Source organism: Sorex fumeus, unplaced genomic scaffold (genome assembly GCF_029834395.1).
Source record: "Sorex fumeus unplaced genomic scaffold, SorFum_2.1 ptg000073l, whole genome shotgun sequence".
Lineage (NCBI taxonomy): Eukaryota > Metazoa > Chordata > Mammalia > Eulipotyphla > Soricidae > Sorex > Sorex fumeus.
This window is the reverse complement of record NW_026606130.1, coordinates 18,927,646-18,939,930: the sequence shown is the minus strand read 5'-3', so window position 1 is coordinate 18,939,930 and position 12,285 is coordinate 18,927,646. Positions and strand designations below refer to the sequence as shown.

The following is a 12,285-nucleotide window of genomic DNA, read 5'->3' as shown; positions in this document are numbered from 1 at the left end:
TCTCGAAGCTGCAGTTATGCCCTAAAGTCACCACCATGCCCCATCTGGACCGTCCAGTTTAATATTCTGAATTTTCTGGATGACGCAGCTACATTCACTCCAGAAAATTTGTAAACCGTGGTATTTCAATGAAGTGAGGAAAAAAAATTAATTCTTATCACAATTATTAAAATTTACATTGATAAACCTTAACTATTTCATGTATATACTAAAATATATTAGCAAATAATATTTAAGAAAGTTTTATTTATGAGAGGAAATCATGATAATTACCACAATGAGATTCAAGTATAAAAAAATACTGCAATATATTTTAGATGCCACAGCCAAAAGCTTATTTATGTAAAAAAATCTAGGCATTATATCATTTTGTATTAAGTAATTTGAATTTATTCAATTATATTGTATTAAGTAATTTAAATTTCTTTACAGGTTAAAATCAGAGCAATCAATCATCACAAATTGTCTTTTACTGATTTATTTTCTGAAACCACTGTTGTTTCTTTAAGTTTTGTTGCAGTAAATAATATGAATTAAACTTGCTATATACCTGCTGAGCTGGCATGCTGCTGGGTGAGAGGGAACCTGGGGACATTGGTAGAAGGAAGGTGACACTAGTGGTAGGTTTGGTGTTGGAACACTCTATGCTAAAACAACTCTATTATGAACAATTTTGTAAATCACTGTCCTATAGATAATTTTAAAAATTTTTAAAAAGAGTACTGAGAGTCTGGAGAGATACTACAGTGGATAAGGCATTTGCCTTGCATGTGGCCATCCTGGGTTTGATTCCTGGAACTACATATCATCCACCAAACCATCCAGGAATGAGTCCTGAGTACCACCAGGTATGGCCCAAAAGTTTTTAAAAATCAAGGAAAATAAAGTAAATTTAGATCCCTGTTTTATAAATGTTTAAACATTTAAAATGTCATAGGCACAGAGGCATAACATACTGACGCAGAATGCCTTCCGTACAAGAATAAAGTCATAAGTTCATACCCCAGTTTCCCATATGCACTGAGCACAATCCTAGCAATGCTTCTATTTGAGCCAGGCAGCTTTGCTGTCTATAATCCCTGGCTCTGAAAATGTTTTCTGGCCACACCAAAATCAGTTGTATATATGTAAGTATATGTGCTGCCGAACCAGCTCCCGGAGGAGAAGAGCGCAGTCTCCTGCCCCCGCGCGTGGCTATTCCTCGCCGGGGCCCCTTGGAGGGGAGCGGGTTGAGCTTTCCTCCCTGCCCTGGCCAGGGCCCCGGCAGCCGAAGACCTCCAGGACCAGCCACCACCATGCTGAGACCACTCTCTGCACACCTGAAGGTACCAGCAGAGGGACAAAGCCACGTGGGTTCTGGGGCCGAGATCTCAAAGCCTACTTGGATTGGAGTCGAGCATCCTCCACCCAGATCCTCCAAATTCCAGTAGGCGGGGGTCACACCCACCAACTGGCCCCCTGGCGCCGTGTAATCCCATCAGAGGCCAAGACTCTGAGACTATAAAAACCAGCTCCCGGAGGAGAAGAGCGCAGTTTCCTGCCCCCGCGCATGGCTATTCCTCGCCGGGGCCCCTTGGAGGGGAGCGGGTTGAGCTTTCCTCCCTGCCCTGGCCAGGGCCCCGGCAGCCGAAGACCTCCAGGACCAGCCACCACCATGCTGAGACCACTCTCCACACACCTGAAGGTACCAGCAGAGGGACAAAGCCACGTGGGTTCCGGGGCCGAGATCTCAAAGCCTACTCGGATTGGAGTCGAGCATCCTCTACCCAGATCCTCCAAATTCCAGTAGGCGGGGGTCACACCCACCAACTGGCCCCCTGGTGCCGTGTAATCCCATCAGAGGCCAAGACTCTGAGACTATAAAAACCAGCTCCCGGAGGAGAAGAGCGCAGTCTCCTGCCCCCGCACCTGGCTATTCCTCGCCGGGGCCCCTTGGAGGGGAGCGGGTTGAGCTTTCCTCCCTGCCCGGAACCGCGCGGCCGCATTCGCGGCTGCGCGACATCTTATTATGACATCTCATTCCTACTTTGACAAACTGGCAGGCTCCCGAATGTAGCCTGTCCACATGGCAGAGTCTGGCAAACTCCCCGTGGCGTACCCAATATGCCAAATACCAGTAACAATGATGGGTCTCATCCTCCTAAAGAGCCTTGGAGGGCTAGGGCTAGGATGAAGGAGATGTTACTGGGGCCTGCTAGAGGCAATCAACGAATAACAGAATGATCTGTGATCTGATATGTAAGTACCACAGAATGGGTATGACCCTTGGAGAGAATAACAACTAAAATGATGTGTGTGCCATAGCCAAGAAGTATGACCCTGGCCAAACATGTCTGAGCACTGCAGTGATCCTGTACAGACATTACAACCATAACTTGGGTATTTCAACTACAGTGCAAAATGCAACTAAAGGAGTGGGAAGCTCACTGAATACCAAAAATTATTGTGCAAGTACTACAACCTGATGTGCTTGGTGAATACCACAACTTAAAATGTGGGAAGATCACTACTGGTCATCACAGCTCTGAAGAGTAACAATATCAACAAAAACAAAAGTGGGGAGGAACTAATATATTTTGAGGGCTAGAGAGAAAACTAGATAAGATGTTTGATTTGTATGCTACCAACCCTGGTTCAATCCTCAGCACTGAATATGGTCCCCTAAGTATGATCAGGAGTGATCTCTGATCATAGATCCAGGAGTATGACCAAGCATGCTCGTAAGCCCCACATATATTTGAAAAAATGTCAGGAGATTAAGGACTTTCTTTCAAAAGTTTTCAAATAAAAACCCCCTTCCCCACTCCCTTTCTGTCTAGGCCTCAGAAGTTTCCATACCCGACCTCTACCATTTCAATGGGGCCAGATCCACATCTCCTGAACTGCTTATTGTTCCACCCCTTCAGATGAGAATAATACCCTAGCTGACATCTCTGATACCTCCTCATCAAACTTCACACTTATCAGAGTTATATTTTCTATCACTGGGTGAAAATGGGCAACGAAGGAACAGCAATCACCAGTCTAACTCCTCAGAAAACCAGGGGGCAAATATTCACCTTCATCAGAGCAAAGACAATGGGAAAGACATGAAAAGTCCACCAAGTTCAATGAATGAAAACAGTAACACAGAAAGGTCAATCAAGCACCAAGAAGTTCAGTAAATCCTCAGGGAAGGACTATACTGACAACACTGTGATATTTAATGAGCTCAGAGAAATGACGACAAGGCTAGAAAAACACAAGAAAGTATGAGATCCCAAATGAGAAACCTACAAGCAGAAGTGGAAAAATAAAGAGTATGGTAAATGATATAAAAATGCAATGACGTTTTGAGCAACAGAACAATAAGAACTGACGAAAAGATTAATGCACTATAAGGAGAGATGTAGGAAACCTCTACAAAACAACAGATGGTGGGAAAAGTTGGAAAATAAATGGACAGCATTCCAGAGGAACAATATAAAAATCATTGGAGTTCAAGAGGAACAAGATAAAAATCCCTGAAGAACAGGAAGACAAATTCTATGAAGAAAAAAATAGTTCAAGAAATCATTGATAAGAAAATCCCACAGTTGAAGAATATAGGCACTGAGATACAAGAGGCCCAAAAAGTCCCAGTGAAAACAATCAAAGAGGAGGACTGTGAGACATGTTTTGCACAGAATGACAAAAGCAAAGGTAGTGACACTTAAAGCAGCAAGATAAAAAAAAAAAAGAGAACATTTTTATAACAGGAAACCCCATAACACCAGGGAGATTTGAGAAATACTCAGTGAGCAGTTAGGCAAATCAAAAGCTCCAAAATTCATATCATTAAAGTTCCAAAAAATCAAGAAAAATGAGTGGAAAGAAGACATGCTTTTAAAAAATGACAGAAAATTTCCAAATTTGATAAAAAGATATAAAGAAATTATAAATGCTTATTAGACTCCAAACAGGATAAATTAAAAGAAGTCTATGTACAGTACACACATATCAAAGCTCTGGAAACTAAAGACAAAAAAGTTTTGAAGAAATTCAAGAAAAACAATGTTTTGTATAGCAGAACATATTTCAAATAAATGTGGAATTCTCATCAGAAGCTATAGGCATAGTAATACATGGACATTAAAATAAAATGAAATAAAACTGCCATGGAGGCAGTGGGTAGGTGGGAAAGGGGGGTATACCAGGGATATAGGTGGTGGGAATGTGCATTGGTGGAGGGATGGGCGTTTGATCGTTGTGTGATTGTAACTCAAACATGAAAGCTTGTAACTATCTAACGGCGATTAAATTAAAAAAAATTTGCAATTCGTATTCTATATTCAGAGGAAGTATTTTTAGGTGATGCAACTGAAATGCACCAAGGCCTAAACAAGGCCGCGACATCTCATAATTTATGCCATTGATACGTCATGAGAAGCACAACACATTTGAGGGGGTGTAAAGTAGAAGGCACCCTATCTTGATGAAAGTTTGTGTGTGTGTGTGTATGTGTATACACATATATATGTTTTAGCATACAAGGCTCAACCTGTAACATGCTAGTGATCTCTTATACAGGGGTTTAATGGCTCCAAGATGAGAAACAACAATTTTCACACACTTTCCGCTAAGAAAATCTTTTTGGATCATTTTTAGTGGATTATTCATAATAAGCAATACAAAATAAATTATTTAGCATCTGCCTTTGGGGCATGCTTGGGTGGTCGAAGAAAATTTGAAATAATGGTGTAATGGTGGTGGGATTGATGTTAAAATATTGAATGTAACAAATTATTGTGAACAACTTTTAAAAACTAAAATTATAAAAAGAAATTTTATATGCTCACAATAACAAATTAATGTTTCATTTACATAGAAAAATATCATGAAAATGTTTTATTTCATTTGGAAACATTTTAAAAGATTTTTGTATGGACATAGATTTTAACTTGTTGAAGTACATATCGGTTAATATGATTAATATATTTAAGAACAAATAAAGCATAAGTGGTATTTAAAATAAAATCTTTAGGATCCAAGACAAAAAAAATTTCAAATAAATTAAAACTGATGATAACATGAAAACCATAAAATTAATATAATCAAAATAGAAAACAGGTAACAGGTATTTGATTTATTTGTGGGGGGCACATCTTACTCTGAAGAACAGTAAAAGGGAACCAGCGCTCTGACATATAAGACACATACTCTACTACAGCCCCTTGATTTATATCCTGGTCCTATAATAGATAATTGCTTTCTTGGTTTTGGGGCCATATCCGTCAATGCTCTGGGATTACTCCTGGTTCTGCACTCAAAAATTACTCCTGGCGGTGCAAAGCGGATCATAAGAGATGTTGGGGATTAACCCCATTCTGCTGCATGCAAGACAAGTGCCCTACCCTCAGTACTAATGCTCTGGCCCTACAACAGATATTTTTAAGTAAGTTCTTTCCTACCCATTAAAGCAATCTATAAATTTGTTCTTTTCTGTCATTAATTCAAATACAAACATTGCTCACATGTTTCTAACTAATTCATCAAAAGGTTCTTTTTACTAAAAATCATTGTAATCTCTACTCAGGTGTCCTGGGAACATTCAGTTTAACTCATAGCCTTTATAAATACCTGTGATTTTAGAATCTCTTAATAGATAATTTCATTTCAAATCACAGAACTTTTGAACAGGAGGCATTTCTATAAAAACATAATGGATTGGTTATAAAAATGATACATTTCTCTAAGTAAATTTCCTTAAATAAAACTATTTTGTTTCAAAAAAAGGAAAGATACGTACATGTAAACATAATTCGCTGGGTACAGAAGTTATCATATTCATGTCTCTTTTGAATACAGATATGTTAGCAGGCTGACTCACTGCCACATTGGACAGAATCACAGAGGCTGTCTGTTGAAAATTAGGGGACTGTGTAGGATTATCTTGAATTCCACAGAGACTGATGTCTATGACTTCTGGCATTGGACAGGAAAGGGTATCTTCAGCAGAGGAAGAAAATGAAGAGTCTATGATATCCTTCTGACTCTCAAGATAGATGCTAGATATGTTGTGTTCTTGATAAAGCAAGTTTCTTAATTTTTCATCCAGAGTTTTAATTCGGTTGTCTGTAAACTCCATTTTTGGAGGTCTTTCCCCATCTGATTCCAGGACAGTGTTAGTTAGAAGGGTAGTTGTTTCAAGGCCAGAAGTCTGAATGGAAATGACTTTCTTAGGAGAACTTAATTCAGTATTTGTTGTGGTTTCTCCTTCCTGAGAAATAAATTCTGTGGCCACATTTCTTTGTTGTACCGATAAAGATTTAAACTCTTGATCAGACATAAGTCCTGAAGTTGTAAGAGAGTTACCTGTACCTTGAGTTGACTCACCAGTAGTGACCCTAAGTACATCAGCCTGATTGGCAGGTTGTTGATATGTATATACAGGTAGGAATATGCTTGCTTGGTTTGTGAGTCCCTCAGATTCAACAGGAAGTGCACAAACTGAAGTAGAAGCATAAATGATACTGGCAACTGGTCCCATCATCGATCTGTCCTCTTCCACTTGATAATGTATAACTGGCTCCTTAGTTCTCACACTGGAAAATTCAGAAACCTTACCATCAACTACATCCTTATGTTTTGATTCAGAGGTGGAAAGTACATGCTGACATGAATTTTCTAGAGTGAGCAGTGTGTTCTGTGATATTTTACTGGTACTTGTGCTTCTTGGACCTGGAATAATAACAAACAATGTCTAAGCACTTATTGATCAGTAAAAACCACAAACTGCACTCAAACACAAATGGATAGGAGAAAGTAGCAAATGAAAACATTTCCTAACATGTTTTACAAAAATTAAAAAAATCAGAAAAGATAACTTAAATAAAAAATGAAACAAAATATTGCTATAAGCAAGACTCAAAATATAAATTCAATCTGTCAAGGCATGAAGGAAACCTTTCGATAAACATTACCTTTAAAATAGCTTCAAGGTGGTGGGGGTCATGGCCTCCTGAGCAGAGTGCCCAGCAAGCAGACCCAGGGAACTACAAGACCCCCTCTTGGCTAAGGCACCTCCCGAGCACCTAGGCTAGAGGGAATCCTGGCAAGTCTTAGAGTTGCATGAGTAGTGGGTCTTTAATTCTGCAAAGGCACCTACGCGGCCCCACAGGTACAGTGGTGGCGGGGGTGAATGTGGCCTCCAGGACAGAGGTTGCATTTATTTTCCCCTTTTCCAACATTTTGAACTCACATCTCAATCTCCATTATCTAATTCTGAAGAGGACAACCTGACTATTCCAAACACATTAGGCCAATAGTCCACTAACCTATTCCAATCTTACCAAAATAATGGTGAACACAAGAATCTGAATGAGCGTAATATAAAAGAACAAAAAGAACACATTCCCTGAAGCTGCACCAGAGCCCTAACATAAATCACAGAGAAGAACCAAAGAGAAAGTTAGTATTACAGAAGGGGAAAAAGGCGATCAACTTAGACTGAGCTCATCCAGAATCATTTCTCTCAGAGAGAGAGGGGGACATTGATAGTGAACTGGCGGGTCCCACCTCCATACTACTACAGCAAAATGAAGAAATACCTCAATCATCACCTCGAGGTTGGGATGAAAAAAAAGAGCTCAGAAGCCTCAACAGGAAATACCCACGAATACAATCTGTCCTCACCTCGAGTTTTGGATGAAAAAAAGAACTCAGAAGCCTCAACAGGGAATACCCATGAATACAATCTATCTGATAGAGAATTTAGAGATGAAATGTTGAGAATGCTCAATGAGTTCAAGAAAACAGTGGAACAGGCATCCAATAAATTAAAGGAGAACATGAAAGAAACAGTGGAACAGACATCCAAGAAAATACAGGAAGAAATGAGAGCAGAAATAATAAAGTTACAAACAGAAGTATCACTAAAAAAGGATTTAGTCAATGAAATTAAAAACTCAGTGGGTGCTCTCAAGAGTAGAATGACAAGGGCTGAAGACAGAATCAGTAAGCTTGAAGATGAGCTGCAGAAGTCATATAGGGAACAATATATAATGGGAAAAGACCTCAAAATAGCTATAGGGTAAATCAGAGACTTAGGGGATAAACTCAAGAGGAACAACATAAGAATCATTGGAGTGCCAGAAGGACAGGGAGGCAAACCCAATGAAGTAGCAGCAGTTAAAGATATCATTGCTGAGAAGTTCCCAGAGCTAGAGAATACAGGCATTCAGATCCAAGGAGCCCGAAGGGTACCAGCTAAAAGAAACCCTAAAACAAGAGTCTAAGACATATCATAATCAGAATGATAAATACTACAGAGACACAATTCCACAAGCAGGAAGGACAAAGAAGGAAATCACATACAAAGGAGCATCCCTTGATTTATAGCAAACTTATCAGAGGAAACCAACTGAGCCTGAAAACAATGGTGGGATAGTGAAAAAAACTCAATGAAATGAATGCCTCACAAAGAATACTTTATCCAGCTAAACTCTCTCTCAAACTCGAAGTAATGATATACTATTTCATGGATAAACAACAGCTCAGGAACTTCATAGACTTGAAACCAACTTGAAAAGAAGGAATAAAGGGGCTACTGTAAGATAAGACAAGCCCCTAAAAGCACAACAAGAGGGTATGGTGCTGCCAGCAGGTTAATCTGTACCTGTGAGGTGAGTGCATCAGCAGCCTGATGGCAACGTCAGACTTTCAGATACCCCAAAATTGCTGCTGTGCCTTTGGCCAGACCCCAAAAACTTGGGGCAAAGTTTACCAAGAAAGTAAACGGCCAAAAGTAGGTATGTGGGAGACACACCCACAAACCACCTCCGGCTCAGCTATATAACTGGAGGCATGGCCTCTCTGGTTCCTGATCGAACTGCTTAATGGCCATGATTCCAGAGTCTAAGAAATGAATCTCGGAACCCAAAGGCTTTTGGCAGAAATGCATCCTGTTACTGCAGTAGGTTACTGGTGCTGGGTCATTCCAGGTGGGATTAAGTTTCATGCCTTGGCCTGTGTCCCCCTAGCAGCCTGGTGACCACCATCCTCCAGAGGCCACTGAACAGTCTGGTTTGGGACTGCAGTGACGAGACACACGGGGCCTCACCACATGGGGGTGGAGCCGACTCTTTTTCCCCATCCCAATGAGACCCGGAGTTGCCACTTACAAACGGCCTCTCCAGCTCCTGATCAAGCTGATTAATAGCCATGACACCAAAGACTCAGAAACAAATCTTGAAACCCAGCGGCTTTTGGCGGAAATGCATCTGGACTGCATACAAGGTGGCCGCTGCCTCAGAGCTTATTGGAAAGCCAGATATGAGCTGGCCGTGACGGGGCAACTACAGACTCATGGGAAGGGGGGCGGTACCGGCTCATCCTTCACGCCCTATTGAGGTCATGAGTTGCCCCCACAAGCAGCTCTCTGGCACGGCCATGGCTCCAGAGGCAAAAGGACTTAATCCAGAACCAGGCAGCTTGCAGCAGAAAAGTGAATGGACCATGCATGAAACTACGGTGCCATGCCTCCCCAGGAGGGAAAGGGTGTTGCCCTCTTCCACCTTTTTACCCCCTGGCAGCAAGGTGGCTGCCACCTCAGAGTTTATAGGAAAGCCAGGTACAAGCTGACGGTGACTGGGCAACTGCAGTCTCATGGGAAGGGAGGCAGTACCAGCACATCCTTCACGCCCTACCAAGGTCATGAGTTACGGCCATAACACCAGACACACAGAAACCAATCTCATAATTATCTGGCTCTTTGCAGAAATCCAAAATTGTGGCCGCGTGACATTATATGATTCTCATAACCAGCTATAGAAAACAAAATATTTCACAATGCCTTTTCAGCAATTCTGATTATTTGGGGGGAAATTCTAAACAATAATGGTGCATCTTTTGTTGAAATAATGAATGTAATCAATGTAGAGAAGAGTTAAGTAGAAATCATCTGCCTCACAGGCATTTGGAGGGGTGGGGGGTATATTGGGGTTCTTGGTGGTGAAAAATGAGTACTGGTGAAGGAAGGAAAAGGTGTTTGATCCTTGTATGACCGAGACTTAAACCTGAAAGCTTAGTAACTTTTCCCACAATGATTCAATAAATAAATATAAAAATTAAAAAAAAATTAAGGTGGAATTCATGCCCAATTCAATCAGCTAATCAGTGGCTGAATAAATAGCAGTACTTCTACAAAAAAATAAATAAAAGCACAACAAACATCTACAGAAAGATGGCAGAAAGATGGCACACAAACACATGACAATAATCTCTCTCAATGTCAATGGTCTAAGTACACCAATTAAGAGACACAGAGTGGCAAAGTGGACTAAAAAGCTGAACCCAAAATTCTGCTGCCTACAAGAAACACATCTGATCAGTCAGTCCAAGCACAGACTCAAAGTCAGAGTATGGAAAACAATCCTTCAAGCAAATATCTCCCTCACAAAAGCCAGTGTATCCATACTATTATCTAACAACATAGATTTCAGGCTGAAAAATATTAGGAAGGACAGTGAAGGCCATTTTTAATAATGAATGGATACGCACATCAGGAAAAAAATCACAGTCCTATAAATATATGCACCCAATGAGGGACCAGCAAAATACTTAAAACAACTGCTAATGGACTTCAAGGAGGACATTGGTAACAAAACAATAGTCATTGGGAGACTTTAACACCAACGTATCAGCTCTTGATAGATCAACAAGATTAAAATTCAGCAAGGAAGTACTGGTTTTGACATAAGAAATGGAAGAGAGAGAGAGAGCTAATAGATATATACTAGACTTTACATTCCCCCAGTGCACATGAAACATTTTCCAAGATAGACCATGTGCTGGGCCACAAAACATACCTCAATAGAATCAGGAAGATAGAAACTGTATCAACTATCTTTACGGATGATGATGCACTGAAGACAGAAGCTAATCACATACAGAAACAGGAATCAAATCAAACACCTAGACACTAAAAAATTCAATGATGAACAAGGCGTAGGTCAGAGAGGAAATCACGGAAGAAATCAAAAAAATACCTGAAAACAAATGAGAATGAAGACACGAGCTACCAGAACTTGTGGGACAAAGTTAAAGGAGTGTCAACGGGAAAATTTATAGCTCTCACGAAGGAAGAATGCGCCCATATAAATAACTTGACTTCACAGCTCAATAAATTAGAAAAGGATGAACCAAAAGAGCCCAATACAGGCAGGAGGAAAGAACTAATAAAAATTGTCACTTGTCACTTGTGGTTCCATTGTTCATTGATTGGCTCAAGTGGGCATAAGTAACATCTTCATTCATCCCAGGACTGAGTTTCCCTTCCAACCCCAACCAGAGCCCCGGCAGCAGAAAAACCTCCAGAACCCAGCCATAGCCATGCTGAAAGCCACTCTCCACACACTCGGACACGCCTCGCCCATGAGGGAACCAACAGAGGAACCCAGGTAAGCGGGACCTGTGGGTGAGATCTCCAAGCCTGCTCAGATTTCCTCCACTGAGGTCCCTGGTTTCCCAGTAGCTTGGCAGCCACACCCACACACCACACCTGGCACCATGTAATCTTATCAACGGCCAATATTCAGAGACTATAAAATAAAGCTCCCAGAAGAGAGTGATGCAGAATCTCCTGCCCACTTGCCAGGCTATCTTCACCAGGCCCCCTCGGAGGGGGCAGGCTGAATCTCTCTCCAGCCCCAAGCAGAACTCCAGCAGTCGAAAACCTCCAGAACCTAGCCAAAACCATGCTGAAGGCCACTACCCACATGCTCAGACGAGCCTCACGCATGAAGGAACTGGCAGAGGAACCCAGGTATATGGTATGCATGGCTGAAATCTCCAAGCCTGCTCAGATCGGGGCTGGGCCTCCTCCACCCAGACACCCAGTTTTCCAGTAGCGTGGCAGTCACACCCACAAACTGCCCCCAGTGCCATGTAATCTCATTAATGGCCAAGATCCAGACACTATAAACCAAAGTTCCTGGAAGAGTGATGCAGTATTTCCTGGAGCACGACAGAGCCTGACAAGCTACCCATGGCGGATTCGATATGCCAAAAACAGCATCAATAACGGGCTTCTTTCCCCGGACCCTGAAAGAGCCTCTAATAAAAATTAGAGCAAAAATTAATGACATGGAAACCCAAAAAACAATTTGAAATATCAATGAAGCCAAGACTTATTTTTTCTTAGAAAAAATAAAGAAAATTGATAAAACACCAGCAAGACCAACAAAGAAAAAGAAAGAGAGAACTCTAATAGACTGAATCAGAAATGAAAAGTGGGACACCATAACAGAAACCAAAGAAATTCAACAG

At 41.2% G+C, this 12,285-nt stretch overlaps 1 protein-coding gene across 1 annotated transcript in view; it reads right to left on the bottom strand.

Annotated features, from left to right (window-relative positions):
• The window catches only part of WNK3 (WNK lysine deficient protein kinase 3), a 298,017-nt gene that overhangs the window by 69,648 nt on the left and 216,084 nt on the right, over positions 1-12,285 (bottom strand). The window contains exon 17 of the mRNA XM_056129973.1: positions 5,768-6,699. Coding sequence (XP_055985948.1) covers positions 5,768-6,699 — 932 coding nt within the window. The remainder of the gene's footprint in view (positions 1-5,767; positions 6,700-12,285) is intronic.